Consider the following 18,283-nt stretch of genomic DNA (forward strand, 5'->3'; position numbering starts at 1 on the left):
TCCAATGAAACCTCATCCTTTTAGTAAAATACAGTGGATCAATAAAAATATAATCAGAATATGAGATTTTTTTGTATATTTTGTATATTAAATATTGTGTTAATGTTTAATTTTGTTGATTAATATAAATATAAGCAGGACAGGGGAGGTAATACACTACAGGGGAAACAAATGCAATAAGTTTAAATTTATTGTTACAGATTTGCCTCCCTTGTAATATATTTAAATTTCACCAAATGTAAGGTTAACAGCATTTTTGTAATGCATACTACTACTACTACTACTACTACTACTGCTGCTGCTGCTGCTGCTGCTGCTACTACTACTACTACTACTTCTACTATTACTACTACTCCTCCTACTACTACTACTACTACTACTACTGCTACTACTACTACTACTACTACTACTACTACTTCTACTACTACTACTACTACAACTACTACTACTACTACTACTACTATTTCTTCTGCTACCACCACCACCACCACCACCATTCACAGTGACAAAAAACATATTCACACAATGGCTGCTACTACAACTTATAGCCCATATAGGGGGGCCTGCATGTTTTACAAACAGCCCTTGTTTTTTCTAAAAACATCTTATAAATTACCACACCCCACATTATACCCCCCTACCCCCACCCCCCTACCCCCCCACCCCCCCAAACATAATTTTTTTAAACATCTAATAAATTACCCCACCCCACATTATTATCCCCTCTCACCTCCCCACCCCCCCTACCCCCCCCCCCCACCCCCCCCCAAAACTACCCCCCCCCCATTTTTTTTAACATCTTATAAATTACCCCACCCCACATTATCCCCCCCCTCTCACCCCCCGAACCCCACCCCCATACCCCCCCCACCCCCCCCATTATTTTTTTTAATCTTATAAATTACCACACCCCACATTATACCCCCCTCTCACCCCCTACAACCCCCATACCCGCCCACCCCCCTCTCACCCCCCACCCCCCACCCCCACCCAAAACAATTTTTTTTTTAACTTATAAATTACCACACCCCACATTATACCCCCCTCTCACTCCCCCCTTGATCATGACTGGCAGATGACCCCTATTGATTTTCAGGTCACTAGGTCAAAGGTCAAGGTCACAGTGACTCGAAATAGTACAATGGTTTCCGGTTGATAACTTACATTAGGTCAAAGGTCAAGGTCACAGTGACAAAAAACCTATTCACACAATGGCTGCCACTACAACTGACAGCCCATATGGGGGGCATGCATGTTTTACAAACAGCCCTTGTTGGAAGATAATGTAATAAATGACCACACACCCCACAATATACAACCCTCTCCAGTCCACCCCTCCCTCATTTGTGATTGAAATTGAGATAGGTCCCTACACCTTTAAAAAGAAAAAGAGATGAGCGGCCTGCACCCGCAAGGCGGTGCTCTTGTTTTCAATGTCACACTCTTATTGAGTGACCTTTGACATTATGGAATGCAACATTTACATAATGTTTTTTAGCCTTACAGTGTAATACTATAAATGGCGACATTTCTACAAAATTAAAGTCAGGAAAAGACTTTGGAATCATATTTTTAAGATATCAATTGTATTATATATTAATGAATTAAAACATTTAACATATGTATTTGTACAGGTATTAGTCTTTGCAAAAACCTTGTACAAATTTTATGAAATATTTTATTATTGGATGAAATAAAATTCAATCTTGTTTACAATTATTTTAGTGTATGATGTATGTAGTAAAAGCTCGTTCAGCAAACTTGAGGTCTGGCTAAATGAACTGGAGACATTCTCAACAAAACACGATCTCATCAAAATGCTGGTTGGAAACAAAATTGACCAGGTAAGTTACCCCATAACATTATTTTGTCATTGTGTTTCATTTTGGATTTAGGTGATATAATTTTACTGTTTAATTGAATATTTTTTTTCTTTCAACAGTTTATTATTTCCATACTGAGTTCATTTGTTGTGTATATGCATAGGAAATATTTTGACACTCTACATGTAATCCTGTGAAAAGTAATAAAAACATTAAGGCACGTCCGACAGACATTGTCTTGTTAGATCGGTGGTCGGGCTAGCTTGTCCGACTGGTCTTACATAAACAAATCTACACTGATTCATACAACTATAACTAACTGCTGTAAAAACCTTTTTTTCTAAAAATGTGTAAAATTACTCTCGTATCTTTTACTTACATCAGAACAAAACTAGCGTATAGAAATAAACGCGGAGCATTCACATGATTCATCGCTATTTTTAGACACGAAGGGGGGCTTCCCGCAGAAATTTCTTTTTAGCTCACCTGATTGCTCAGGTGAGCTTTTGTGACGGGTCTTTGTCCGTCGTATGTCCATCCGTCGGTCGGTTTACATTTGCTGGTAAACACTAGAGGCCAAATTTTTTGTCCCATCTTCATGAAACTTGGTCAGAAACTTTGTCCCAATGAAATCTCGGCCGAGTTCGAAACTGGGTTATGCCCGGTCAAAATCTAGGTCACTAGGTCAAAAAAAAGAAAAACCTTGTAAACACTGTAGAAGTCACATTTCATGTCCAATCTTCATGTAACTTTGTCAAAATGTTTGTCTTAATGATATCTTGGTTGAGTTCAAAAGTGGTTCCAATCCGTTGAAAAACATGGCCCCCAGTGGGCGGGGCAGTTTTTCTTATTTGGCCATAGAGAAACCTTGTAAACACTCTAGAAGTCACAATTTTTGCCCAATCATCATGAAAGTTGGTCAAAACATTTGTTTAATTGATGTCTCAGACGAGTTCGAAAATGGTCGAGATCGGTGTAAAAACATGGCCGCCAGTGGGCAGGGCATATTTCTCTATATGTATATATTGGCAGTTTTCCCTATTTGGCTATAGAGAAACCTAGTAAACGCTCTAAAGTCACAAATTTTGCCCAATCATCATGAAAGTTAGTCAAAACATTGGTTTTATTGATATCTCGGACGAGTTTGAAAATGGTCGTGATCGGTGAATAAACATGGCCGCCTATGGGTGGGGCCTTTTTCTCTATATGTATATAATGAAAACATGTGAACACAGCAAAAGTCACATTTTTGGCCCAATTTTCATGAAATTTGCTTAGAACATTTGTTTCCTTGATACAAGAGTTGAGTTAAAAAATGGTTCCGGTCAGTTGAATAACATGGCTGCTGGGAGGGGCGCAGTTTTCTCATTATGCCCCCACCCCTTTCGAAGAAGAGGGGGTATATTGTTTTGCTCATGTCGGTCCGTCCTTCGACCAGATGGTTTCCGGATGATAACTCAAGAGCTCTTATGCCAAGGATCATGAAACTTCATAGGTACATTGATAATGACTCGCAGATGACCCCTATTGATTTTCAGGTCACTAGGTCAAAGGTCAAGGTCACGATGACCCGAAATTAAAATTGTTATGGATGATAACTCAAGAACACTTATGCCTAGGATCATGAAACTTCATAGATACATTGATCATGACTCACAGATGACCCCTATTGATTTTCAGGTCACTAGGTCAAAGGTCAAGGTCACGCTGACCCAAAGCAGTAAAATGGTTTCCGGATGATAACTCAAGAACGCTTAGGCCTAGGATAATGAATTTCATAGATACATTGATCATGACTTGCAGATAACCCCTATTGGTTTTCAGGTCACTAGGCCAAAGGTCAAGGTCACGATGACCTGAAAGAGTAAAATGGTTTCCGGATGATAACTCAAGAATGCTTAGGCCTAGGATCATGAAACTCCATAGGTACATTGATCATGACGCGCAGATGACCCCTATTTATTTTCAGGTCACTTGGTCAAAGGTCAAGGTCACGATGACCCGAAATAGTAAAATGGTTTCCGGATGATAACTCAAGAACGCTTGGGCCTAGGATCATGAAACTTCATAGGTACATTGATCATGACTCATAGATGACCCCTATTGATTTTCAGGTCACTAGGTCAAAGGTCAAGGTCACAGTGACCCAAAATAGTTAAATGGTTTCCAGGTAATAACTCAAGAAAGCTTATGCCTCGGATCATGAAACCTCATTGGTACATTGATCATGACTCGCAGATGACCCCCATTGATTTTCAGGTCACTAGGTCAAAGGTCAAGGTCACGGTGACCTGAAATAGTAAAATGGTTTCTTGAGGATAACTCAAGAACGCTTATGCCTAGTATCATGAAACTTCATAGGTACAATGATCATGACTCACAGATGACCCCTATTGATTTTCAGGTTACTAGGTGAAAGGTCAAGGTCACAGTTACCTGAAATAGTAAAATGGTTTCTGGATGATAACTCAAGAACGCTTATGCCTAGGTTCATGAAACTTCATAGGTATATTAAACATGACTCGCAGATGACCCCTATTGATTATCAGGTCACTAGGTCAAAGGTCAAGGTCACAGTGCCAAAAAAAGTATTCACACAATGGCTGTCAAGGTCACGGTGACTCAACTTAGAAAAATGGTTTCCTAATGATAACTCAAGAATGCTTACGTCTAGGATCATGAAACTTCATAGGCACATTGATCATGACTCGCAGATGAAATAATGATGAAACTTGACCAGGATGTTTGTCTGGACAATATCTAGGTCAAGTTTGACATTTGGTAAAGATTGAATGAACCTAGTCCTCTCAGGTGAGCAAAATAGGGCCATCGTGGCCCTCTTGTTTTCATTGGTCAAGTTGTCATGAATATTAATGATTTTCTGCAGTGTCGTAAAACTTTACAGCATGTTTTTACCACTTCTATGGAAAATCGGTATTGTCAATGTAAACATTTTGGCGTAGCAGACAAGAGAATGTAATTTAAAGAATGACTTTGTTCAAGGTCGGATTTTCGTCCGACAAATCAGTTAATAAAGAAGAATCCAACGGTAAAACTGACAGGAAACGTAAATATTAAGAAAAACGAAAACGTAAATTTGATCCTAAATGGAAAATTGAGTTCCAATGGCTTGAATTTGACGAAGAAAAGCAAAAACTGTTTACTCTAGGCATCAAAATAACTTTTTGGTGTTCCCTGATTATTTACTGATAAATCTTGATTAAACAGTTACATGACACAATTGTGTTTTTTTGCTGTGTCATTTATGGTCTAGTAGACATCAGATTCGGGCAAGTACATTTTAAGAGAAGCTGGTCCGATAGTCTTGCTGTAAAAAAAGTTAATGTCGAATCCTGTCATGACAGTTTCTTTTTGCCTCAAATTTCAAAACTCAAAAATTTAGCAAGCTCAGTTGCAAAGTAATTATAAATAAGCATTTGAAGATACCACAAAAAACCTAACGGGTTATATAGGTACCAGTAAGCTGTAAAAACATTAAATATTGCATATAGCATTATGTTTATTTTCCTCCTGTTGTTATGAGTTTTTATGCTCCCCCTAAATTTTTGGGGGGAGCATATAGTCGCTGCTTCGTCTGTCCGTGGGTGTGTCCATCCGTCCGTGCACAATTTTTGTCCGGGCTATTTCTCAGCAATTAATGACCAGAATTCAATTAAACTTTATGGGAAGCTTCACTACCAAGAGGAGATGTGCATATTATTTGCCGGTTCTGGTCGGATGATTTTTCACAGAGTTATGGCCCTTCGAAATTTTCCATTAACTGTACATATAGTGCAATTCTTGTTGGGGCTATTTCTCAGCAACTTATGACCGGAATTCAATGAAACTTTCTGGGAATCTTCACTACCAAGAGGAGATGTGCATATTATTAGCCGGTTCTCGTCGGATGATTTGTCAAAGAGTTATGGCCCTTTGAAATTTTCCATTGTACATACTGTGCAATTCTTGTCCGAACTATTTCTCAGCAACTTATTACGGGAATTTAATGAAGCTTTATGGGAAGCTTAACTACCTTGAGGAGATGCGCATGTTATTAGTGGGTTCTGGTTAGATTATTTATTTAGAGAGTTATGGCCCTTTGAAATTTTAAAGTTGCATAATCATCCATCGTATTATTATGTCCAAAGTTATGCCCCTCAAGACGTTTCCTTTTATCAGAATATATAGTGCAATATTGTGACAAAAAAAACTTTGGGGAGCATCACCCGTCTCAGATGGTTTCTTGTTTTGCTTTGTCAGTGTTTTTTTTTTTTTCAATATTAAACAAATAAAATGTGAAAATGATGGGATATATTGAGAGCCAGGTATGTTTTGAATATAATAGATTAATAATTGTTATTTTTGTGCAAGAAAACCTGACCACTCTAAGGCTCATAGTTTTGTAAGCCTCACTGAATTAACTTATCTGTGTTGAGCAATGCCTATATATTCTTCATGTTGTTTCAAAGCCTTACATAGGTAGATGTGGTTGCCTGTTTCAACTAGGTAAATGTGTCACATGTGCTTAAGCCATACACCTTGCCTCTGACTTTGAAATGAAATATATGTTAATCAATACATATACATGTAGATTCAATTTAAAAGTGTGCAAAATTGTCAATAAATCTATATCCTTGTTAGCAAGTAATTTATTATTTTTCAAACAGTACCGCTTTTAAAACTGCAAGTAGGATTTCTAGATGTATAAGTCCATTCATTTTGACAAACGCGATTATTTTTAAGTTTTAAATAGCAAAAAAGATGGATTTCTACCTCGTAACCACCAGATATATTCTAATTGGCATAGATAAAATTAAATCTATAGCCTAGTTACAGTAGCAAGTAATTTATTATTTTTCAAACGGTACCACTTTTTAAAACTGAAAGTAGGATTTCTTGACGTATACGTCCAGTTTGAAAAACATGATTTTTTTTAAGTTTTAAAGCGCAAAAAAATACGGATTTATGCCTTGTTTCCACCAGAGATATTCTAATTGGCATAGATAAAATATAATTCTTATTTTTACTTAAATTTACTATGCAAAATAAGGTTTGTGGCTTTAAAGTTTCTGTTTCTATGGTTACATACAGCTCTAGTTGACCACAGCCATCTGGCTATATGATTATTTTACTATCTGCTTCCATTTTAATAGAATCAGAATGTAAGTGCAACATTCCTTTAATAGTTACTTTTGGTCTGTTATTTACAGGTATCTTGAATCTATCCTTATACTTCCATCTAAAAACTTAAGCATTCTGTGTACCTACAAAGTAACGCTTTAAACTGCTATGATTTTTACAATGATATTGGTGTGAAAATGTTGTTATAGCAATATATAATTGAGCCTTTGAAAAAGTTTGTGTAGTGAGTTAAGCCACACACATATTACAAAATTTAGACAATAGTGAAAATATTGCAGGGATAATTTAACATTCTTTATAATCAGCCCCTACATATTACCTTTTCCTTGCATACATGCACACTTCCACTTTGTACATGTACTTGGTAAATATTAGCCCTCTTTAAGTTATCTCAATGCCCAGATAATTATTATGGTACATCCAACATTTTGTAGAATACCGGCATTTACCTTATTTGAAGTAATTTTCTTTTCAACAAATACCCTGTCATCCTTATGTGCACAATTTGGACTTCACCTGACCTACATGTAACACAAAAAGAAATAAAATATCTAATAATGCTCATCTCCAAAGAATCCCATTATGCTGTACAATCTCCCATCTCTGCCACCTTTCCCCCAAAGTGAAAAAACACTGATTGTTTGTTTTTTGTCTTTAACATTCGCCTTGGGAACACTTTGTAGGACACATTTATTTTCAATTTTCATGAAACTTGGTCAGAGGAAGGTGATGCAGTTTCCCTGGTATGACTTGATGAAAAATATGTGTACAAGACTTAGAATTATTGTATAATTTAAAAACCTTCAATCAGAAACCATCTTGACTGCGTAATTTAAACATTGGTCTGAACATTAACTCCAATATTATCTTGGCAAAGATAACATCGGTATCATAAGACCGAAAATAACCTGATTGGAAATCACATTTATTGCTCAAACATCTTAAAAGCAGATCAAGTCAATTAAGTGTGTTTCTTGAAAGTGCCCTTTGGTCTTTGGGGATATTGTTTGATAATTGCTACTTGCATGAGCCCACTCATGCTCAACCTGACTTTTAGCCATATTGATCTACAGGTAATAAAAGCGACATATTGTATGATTTTTTACTAGTCATTATAGTTGCTTGATGATATTTATGGAAATCAGTCAGACACTTACAATGAATCTTTTCATTTTCATCACTATATGTGACACATGCATAATATGTCCAAATGCATGATTGCATGTGCATGTTTATATAATAGTCACTTATTTGGTGAAAACTTTATCATACTTGGAAAAGCTAACAAAAACACATGTGTGCCAAGACAATTGAAAGCCATACATTTAAATTTTACTACTCATATTACAGGGCAATCGGATAACTTTTCTTAGAAATCCCTAAATCATTTATAGGAACTGTTAAGGAATTGCCCTTGAATCATTCCTTACTCTACCTTTTTTGTAGGGACGGCAAAATTATTGGAATATTCGAATATTTGATTGAATGGTCAGCATTCGAATAATAAAAATAATATTCGCATATTTTTGTTCAAATGTAATTTCACCAATATTTAATGACCTGCGAACCGCTTACTAAAAAGCAACCGAAATCACCCGGGAGTAACATGTTTGACGTGATGTTCTTCGTGTCAAACTGATAACGCGGCCCGTATCAGTGTTGATTGCGCAATGCAATATACACGCTCTAAGAAAGGCCCCGACTGTTGTTTGCCAATGGGGTACCAATTAACGGTTTCAATTGACTGGCGAATAATAATTAAGTTTTGTGATCACAGTATGTACAGCCATTAAAATGTGTGAATTACTCAAATCGCACAATGCAATAAACTTACTATAAGAAAGGGCCCGAACTGTTGTTTGTCAATTAGGTACCAATTTAGGGCTTCAATTTACTGGCAAAAAATAATTAAGTTTTTGTGATTACAGTTTGAACAGACATTTAAATATGTGAATTACTCAAAAGTAACAGATGATATAAATTAAACAATCATCAAGGAATCATAATTAAAATCTGAAAATGCCACCAGCCCTTTCTGCAGTATGGAATACTTTACATGGTCTGTGGATAAGAAGACAGCAACGTGTAATGTGTGTAAACTTAGTTTTACATATGCGCGGTCTGCTACAAATCTGTGGAATCATTAAAAAATAAAATTCTATGACACGATGTTTTTCATTCTATTTGTGCCTGATCACAGTATCGGTCATAGTATTAGTCGTCAGCGATACAATTATTCGATAGCAACGTTAATAAACAGCCTCGTATTTAGCAAACGGATATAACTTACTAACCAATGGAAATTAACACATAACAAGGTAAAATCAATCCAGCCGTTTTATGCGAATATTCGAATATTCAATTGAATGAATTTGCGAACATTCGAATATCGATATTGGTTTTCGATGCCATCCCTACTTTTTAGCTTGTACCACTAAGTCAGATGGGTTTCATCTGATTATCAATAAAATAGATAGCTGTTGTTTTTTTCTAATTCAAAATTGATTCCCTTTTTACTTGGGGAATTTGACTAGTTTGTTAAGTAAAATTGATTCATGATCTGGGGAAAACGGTCTTTATACAGGTGCTGAAAGTTGTGTCAAAGATAAGTCTGTGTAGTCCGCACGGGCTAATCATGGACGACACTTTCCGGTTTTATGTTATTTTTCTTCTTAAGGAGGCCTCATCATAGCAAAAATTCAGTTGTGGCTGAATGTGTCATCCCTGATTAGCCTGTGTGGACTGCACAGGCTAATCTGGGACAACACTTTTCGCACATGCATGTAGCCCTTGTTTTCCCAGAGAGAAGCTCAATCATTATTTTCCTTGTCCAATCCATCAACAGGCCAGACGGGAGGTGAGTAAAGAGGATGGATTGAAGTTTGCTAGGAAGCACCAGATGTTGTTCATTGAGGCCAGTGCGAAAACTAAAGAAGGGGTGCAGTGTGCCTTCGAGGAGCTAGTGGAAAAAGTAAGCATGTAGGGGCATATCCATCATTAGGTTGGCACTGACTAAAACGGATTTTAATGTATTTCAATAAAGAGTTGTTCCAAATAAGCCTGGGCAGACAATACGCACAGGCATTAAACCCTTTTTTCTGCGAGGGAGGCTCATATTAAGGTTTATTTTTACAAAACAGCTAAAATGTGCAGAGCAGAATTAAGACATCATTTAACTTTTTTCATGGACACTTTTGATGGTCTTCTTGTTTTTCAGGGGTATTTTAACCAGGTTTTCCGAAGGAAAAAACTGGTTATTAGATTGGCGAATGCGGGCGGGCTGGCTGGCTGGCGGGCTGGCTGGCTGGCGGGCTGGCGGAATAAGCTTGTCCGGGCCATAACTATGTCGTTCATTGTCAGATTTTAAAATCATTTGGCACATTTGTTCACCATCATTGGACGGTGTGTCGCGCGAAATAATTACGTCGATATCTCCAAGGTCAAGGTCACACTTTGAGTTCAAAGGTCAAAAATGGCCATAAATGAGCTTGTCCGAGCCATAACTATGTCGTTCATCGTCAGATTTTAAAATCATTTGGCACATTTGTTCACCATCATTGGACGGTGTGTCGCGCGAAATAATTACGTCGATATCTCCAAGGTCAAGGTCACACTTTGAGTTCAAAGGTCAAAAATGGCCATAAATGAGCTTGTCCTGGCCATAACTATGTCATTCATTGTGAGATTTTAAAATCATTTGGCACATTTGTTCACCATCATTGGACGGTGTGTCCCACGAAAGAATCACGTCAATATCTCCAATGTCAAGGTCGCCACGACTAAAAATATATTAAAAAAAAAAAAAAAAAACTTACAAAGGGGGTTAATTTTTTTTGGTCATTTCAAAAGTTCAGTTTGAGTTTTCTCCCTTTATCAGATTTTTTTTTCACAATGAAAACCTGGTTTTGTGACAATTTTGTCCCTTGTTGTTTTTGTTTTTTCAAAAATTCCACAGAAAGAATAAACAGTAATGGGATTATTTATATAGAATACCAGGTGCATGTAACAAAACAGATAAGTTTATTTTGCTTGGTAAATGTAATATATAAGTTCCTTTGCTTGGTTTGCAAAACAAAGGCTCATGGTTTTGGTTTTATAAGCCTGGCTTAATATACTTATCTGTATTCAATCCTAACCTAGTATTCTCTATACATAATACAGCAGTATTAATTAATGTTGTATCAGTTTGTAATCAGGGATGCTAAAATCATTAATACCCCCTTGTCCCCGCTCATGTGCCAAAAAAGTCAAACTCTACTTTATTACATGTATAACTGTCAGGGTAAGCGAAAGCGAAAAAAATTAATAAATGGTTTTGATTTAATCTGATGTGAACATACTGGAAAACTAAACTGGAGATAATGGAATCATATAAACACACATTTTAAGTGATGTCTGTACTATGAATATTTTTATGAATGATCAGGGGTATATTGTTTTTGGCCGGCGCCCATATATGTGTGCGTGTGTCCGTCAACAATTTGTTTGTGTAGACAATAGAGGTCACAGTTTTCATCCAATCTTTATGAAATTTGGTAAGAAAGTTTATCTTGATAAAATCTGGGTTGGGATTGTATTTTGGTTATCCCGGGTCAAAAACTAGGTCACGTGGTCAAAACTAGGTCACATAATAGGTCAAATAATAGAAAAACCTAGTGTAGACAATCGAGGTCGCAGTTTTCATCCAATCTTTATGAAATTTGGTCTGAATGTTTATCTTGATGAAATCTGGGTTGGGATTGTATTTGGGTCATCTGGAGTCAAAAACTAGGTCAAATAATAGAAAAACCTTGTGTAGACAGTAGAGGTCACAGTTTTCATCCAATCTTTATGAAATTTGGTCAGAATGTTTATCTTGATGAAATCTGGGTTGGGATTGTATTTGGGTCACCTGGGGTAAAAAAACTAGGTCACTAGGTCAAAAACAAGGTAAAAAAGTAGAAAAACCTTGTGTAGACAGTTGAGGTCACAGTTTTCATCCAATCTTTATGAAATTTGGTCAGAATGTTTATCTTGATAAAATCTGGGTTGGGATTGTATTTGGGTCATCTGGGGTCAAAAACTAGGTCAAAAACTAGGTCAAGTAATAGAAAAACCTTGTGTAGACAATAGAGGTCGCAGTTTTCATCCAATCTTTATGAAATTTGGTCAGAATGTTTATCTTGATGAAATCTGGGTTGGGATTGTATTTCGGTCATCTGGGGTCAAAAACTAGGTCACTAGGTCAAATAATAGAAAAACCTTGTATAGACAATAGAGGTCACAGTTTTCATCCAATCTTTATAAAATTTGGTCATAATGTTTATCTTGATGAAATCTGGGTTGGGATTGTATTTGGGTCATCTGGTGTCAAAAACTAGGTCACTAAGTCAAATAATAAAAAAACCTTGTGTAGACAATAGAGGTCACAGTTTTCATCCAATCTTTATCAAATTTGATCAGAATGTTTATCTTGATGAAATCTGGGTTGGGATTGTATTTGGGTCACCTGGGGTCAAAAACTAGGTCACTTGGTCAAATAATAGTAAAACCTTGTGTAGACAATAGAGGTCACAGTTTTCATCTAATCTTTATGAAATTTGGTCACAATGTTTATCTTGATGAAAACTGGGTTGGGATTGTATTCGGTTAGTCAGGTGAGCGATTTAGGGCCATCATGGCCCTCTTGTTTACTTTTTGTTGTTATGTTCCAGATAATACAAACACCTGGCCTATGGGAGACAGACACTAAAAAAGGTGGTGTGGATTTCTATAAAGGCGGAACTCAAGGGGGTGGGGCATGTGGTGGATATTGCGTAATAGGATGATCTGTGTCAGTGGATGTTTGCCAAACTGAGGACAAGCTGTTGTGAGAAACTTCTTAAGAAGATTGTGCATGAATCTTTGCATATGTGGTAGATATAATAAACTGATTACGCTGGTTTTCAGTCAAATTTTAATGGAAGTAATAAAGAGAATGTTTGTGAATTGAAAATATATAAAGCTGCACAGAAAATATTTGATAGGGGAAAAATCAAGTTTACCAGTATTTTGACCCTAAAAACCCCATACATATTACATAAAAAAGATGAAATTAAACAGAAATTATTCTGCATGAACAAACATTACTGGACTGGTTATTATTTTATTCTTCACTGTATATGATATGTACAAAACAAAGAGTTAAGCATCCATCATTTCACATCAAATGATATGTACAGAATCAACATTTAAGGTCATTCAAGGCATTGAAAACACTTCATGTAATATGCTGTGATTGTGTATTAAACCAATTTCTGTCTAATGAAGGACTTCAGACTTGGTAATAATAATCCAGTTTGGAAAAAAAAGTTATGTACAGTTTACATGCTTATGGCTGTTCTGAGTCCAATGTACGGTAGACCTTTATGATTATAACAGTTCAGATTATCTTTCAAGATATAGGTTGAGTAAAAAAATAAGTTTTGTTTGTATATGAAATGCCTCAAAATTTCAAAAGCTATTAGTGAATCCATTTTACAGTTTACACTTTGTATTACTTTTTTTAAATTGTAAACTTCTCTGAATAACACAACAGTAAATTTAAATTTATATGTGGACGCTTTATTGTCTTGTTGTTTAAGTGTTGTTTCAGTGCTCAACCTAAGATTTGAAAAAGGCAAGGTTCTATTTTGTCAAAAAGAACTTCAGAGTTCTTAGTCTTATTATCCCTCTGGCTTATTTTCAATACATACATGTAGCATATGTTATGTTTATATTAGCCTTGTTCAGGGAAAACAGGGCTAAATTAATGTGCTTAATGTGTGGTCTCAGATCAGCCTATGAAGTCTACACAGGCTAATCTGATACAACAAATTGCACTTGTATGGTATTTTCTTTTAAAGGCAGCTTAGCCTTTTCTTAGGGAAAATTCTGTTTAAGCAGAAAGGGTAGTCCCTGATTAGCCAGTGTCGACTGCATCGACTTATCTGGGATGTCACTTTTGGCACATTCATTAGCCCTGTTTTCGCAGAGAACGACTCGTACATGTAGCATGTGTTATTTATATGTATGGTTATTTCATATTACATGTATTTTTATTTCAAATATTGTTTCTGTAAATAATAAAACTAGTGGAAATGTAATGAAGCTGCAAATGCAATATCTGTCTAATAATGTGATCAGGTAAAAAGATGATGGGGTGGGTTGGGGCAGGATGGGACTTAGGGGAGGCAGGGTTCTGCAATCTGCCATCACTGTCTAGGTGGAGAACTTTTAAAAGGTGGATGGTATAGTTGTGTGTCAATAATAGATGTGTATAACATGAACTTGAAGTTATAGAGCTATTGTTTTGACTTCTTAAGGTCCATTGTTTACTGAATAATAATCTAGAATTTTCAATTTTTTTATTATGATGTTCACATTTTGATTTTCATTAATATTGTAAGTGGTTGTTCTCTGATTAAATCATTTTGCATTTCAAGTTTTAATTTGTTCGCCAATATTTTTTCCAGTGAGTTTCAAAGAGAATGATTTATAGCCTGACCAATAGTTATCAAATTCATCTGTTTTATTTAGTGTAAAATCACTGGCAATTTTACATTTGCTAGTATACATTTTGTACGTGTTTAATGTTCACATATATTTCCTGAATTTACAGAGCTCTTGATTAGGATTGAGGAAATTAATCGCTCTTTATAATATATATAGAGAGAGAAAGAGAGGCATATACATTATATAGAGAGAAAGAGAGGCATACACATGTGTGCTATTGTATAGATATATAGAGAGAAAGAGAGGCATATACATGTATGCTATTGTATAGATATATAGAGAGAAAGAGAGACATATACATGTGTGCTATTGTATAGATTTTGTTTAATATTGTTAATATTAGAATGTACCATAATAGACTATATATATTATATTTTTAACCAGGTTTTCTAAAGGTAAAAACTGGTTATTAGATTGGCGAATGTCGGCGGGCTGGCGGGCGGAACAAGCTTGTCAGGGCCATAACTTTGTCGTTCATCGTTAGATTTTAAAATCATTTGGCAAATTTGTTCACCATCATGGGACGGTGTGTCACGCAAAAGAATTACATCAATATCTGGAAGGTCAAGGTCACACTTTTCAAAGATAATAAATGGCCATAAATAAGCTTGTCTGGGCAATAACTATGTCATTCATTGTGAGATTTTAAAATCATTTGGCACATTTGTTCACCATTATTGGACGGTGTGTCGTGCGAAAGAATTACGTCAATAACTCCAAGGTCAAGGTCACACTTTGAGTTCAAAGGTCAAAAATGGCCATAAATGAGCTTGTCTGGGCCATAACTATGTCATTTATTGTGAGATTTTAAAAATTTGGTACATTTGTTCACAATCATTGGACGATGTGTCATGCAAAAGAATTATGTCGATAACTCCAAGGTCTAGGTCACACTTGGAGTTCAAAAGTAAAAAAATTGCCATAAATTTTGACGGCATGTCATGTGAAAGAATTCAAGAGTTCAAAGATCGAAATGGCCATAATGATAATGGCATTATAATTCTTAAAAATCGCAATAAATTTGATTCTTTTGTTTTGTGAAGACAGAATGCAGAATAGTCTGTGTCATTGCGGCACGTGGGGGTATACGTCACGTTTGTGACAAAGCTCTAGTTGGACAGTGTGTCGCGCGAAAGAATTACGTCAACATCTCCAAGGTCAAGGACGCCACAACTAAAAATAGATTTTGAAACAACTATGTAACTATGAACAATCAGTAACAATGCACATTTTGATTTTGAGTTGTCTCTCTTTATCAGACTTTTTATTCCCCCGATAGGGTGGCATATAGCAGTTGAACTGTCCGTCAGTATGTCAGTTTGTGTGTATGTCAGTCTGTTCGTCCGTCCGAAAGAAACACTTTAACATTGGCCATAACTTTTGCATTATTGAAGATAGAAACTTGATATTTGGCATGCATGTGTATCTCATGAAGCTTCACATTTTGAGTGATGGAAGGTCAAGGTCATCCTTCAAGGTCAAAGGTCACCAAAAATAAAAACATTTTCAAAGCGGCGTTCTCATGAAGCTGCACATTTTGGATGATGGAAGTTCAAGGTCAAGGTCATCCTTCAAGGTCAAAGGTCAAAACAAAACAAACAAAAATTTTATTATTTCAAAGGGGCTCAATAGGGGGCATTGTGTTTCTGACGAACACATCTCTTTTTTTTCTAATTGAAATAATGGTCAATTTTACACAAGGGGGTTAACAATACACATTTTAAATTGTCTCCCTTTATCAGACTTTTTTCAACTGAAAACCTGGTTTTGTGACAATTTTGTCCCTTGTTAATTAAATAAAAAGCTTTGTTTCATCTTACTGTAGATACTGTAAAGAAAAGTTATTGTCTTAAACTTGCCATTACTAAATCACCTAAGATATGGCAGGTAATGATCTATAGCCCTGCCTTGCAATTAGCAAGTTCTCAAGTACAATACTGAACACTGCTCTTTTACACAGCTCACTATTGAGACAATGCTGGCTTAATTTTGGATATTTCCCAACAGAGAAAAAACAGTTCCATTCTGCCTCTTGCAAAAATGTCCATTAGTGGGATAATATTATGTTTATTGGAAATTTGGTATGCAGAATAAGCGAAAGGTTGTGCATAATGGACTTTTTGTGCATTGTAATTGATATGCACAATAGATTAAATGTCAGTATGTATTTACCATTTTATTTGCATAGTTACGCCCTTATCAAGAGATTACTTGATGTAATTATAAAATAATAGAAAGATAACATGCTCTTTCTTTGTTAACTTAATTATGTTAACTTAATCAATGTTTAATTTGAAGCTTTGCAATGCTCTTGATTGTAAATTAATTTTAAATAGTATGTAGTTAATGTCAATATGGATCTTAACTGGTGTAAATAGTAGAATTAGACAGCTTTGTAGCCAACTGTGTTGTTAAAGGAAATAGTCTTGGCTCTGGCTGACATGAAGCATACTTAGTGTTGTTCATTGTTATCCTTTTTTGTGATTTCATGAAATCGTGTTACACTTACTAGCTGTGTACTTATGAATGCTGCCAATGAATACTGCTTAGGAGCATTTATGTTTGTTAGAGTAAGTTAGTACATGTTAAGTAAGAAAATATTGAATCCTGTGTGCATTTTAATTTCATATAAAAAACACAAAACATCCATATGAGACAAAATATATATATAAATATATAACTATTTTAAGGCAATGGGTTAATAAAACAATTAATTGCCATTATATTTGGTTGTTAAATAAATGAATATTCAGTAATAAAAGTAGAGAAAAGTTAATATATTTGTTTTATATATGTAAAAATTAGGGGAAAAGGTGTGAATAGTATTAGGTATCTAGAAGATATTTTTGAACTGATGATTAAAAGAAGGGCAAGAAATGCATTCATTTCATTTGGATTACATTCTTGAGGAAATATCGCAAAGAAAATGATAAATGATATGTTGTTTGTAAAGTCTTAACATGTTGGCACTATTTAACAGTTATGATACATTTTAATATGAAGTAACGATGTTGTAAAACTAAGATCTATATGTTGGCACTTGTAATAACGATTTGAATAGTATGTATAATGTAATGTTTGTTGCTGAGACAACAAAAGTATGATATTTATTTTTGTCATCTTATTTGTAACTATACATATATTGGTGATGAATATGTTATGCTTATGAGAATGATTTGTTAATGCAATAAAAGTCATACATTTAGTAGTGTGTGTTGTTTTATATCTTGTTATATCTTGTTGTGTTGTTGTTTCTTCACAGAAATAATAGTTTTCATGGCAGCAGATATATCCCTTGCAGACTCTTTATGGTTAACTTAAAAATGAAAAGGTTGCAATAATGATTGGAAGAAGTCCTGAAAATATTTGATGATTAATCAGTGCCAAAACTGACAAATTAATGAAAAAATTAAGAAAGAATATGTGTAGTTTATTATTCAGCAGAAATATTTTAATACTTCCAGATAATTTAACTGGTGTAAATGTTTTATACCGATATAATTTTTAAACAGAGTTTTATTTTAAATGAGAAAGTTTTTTAATGCAGTTTGTCACATATAAAACAAACAAGCACAGATGTTAAGTGAGTGGTTATGATATGAGTAATCAATTAACTTGTATTATGGCAAATTATGAAATAAGAAAGAATAAAAACTTTCGGTAGAGAAAAAAAACAACAATTTGCTATATATTCAGAAAAATTACTTTTGTTTTTAGTGATAAAAAAAGAGCAGGAAAGAAGTTATGTGTCATCAAAAATATTGTGCTCTTGGTATTGTAGCCTCTTGTGATTAAAACCATGTAAG

General features: G+C 35.2%; 1 protein-coding gene across 1 annotated transcript in view; it reads left to right on the top strand.

Annotated features, from left to right (window-relative positions):
- The window catches only part of LOC127862466 (ras-related protein Rab-18A-like), a 35,552-nt gene extending 17,870 nt beyond the window's left edge, over positions 1-17,682 (top strand). The window contains exons 5-7 of the mRNA XM_052401622.1: positions 1,726-1,844; positions 9,811-9,936; positions 12,659-17,682. Coding sequence (XP_052257582.1) covers positions 1,726-1,844; positions 9,811-9,936; positions 12,659-12,772 — 359 coding nt within the window. The 3' untranslated portion in view covers positions 12,773-17,682. The remainder of the gene's footprint in view (positions 1-1,725; positions 1,845-9,810; positions 9,937-12,658) is intronic.
- The last annotated feature ends 601 nt before the right edge of the window (positions 17,683-18,283 follow it).

Source organism: Dreissena polymorpha, chromosome 16 (genome assembly GCF_020536995.1).
Source record: "Dreissena polymorpha isolate Duluth1 chromosome 16, UMN_Dpol_1.0, whole genome shotgun sequence".
NCBI classification, from domain to species: domain Eukaryota; kingdom Metazoa; phylum Mollusca; class Bivalvia; order Myida; family Dreissenidae; genus Dreissena; species Dreissena polymorpha.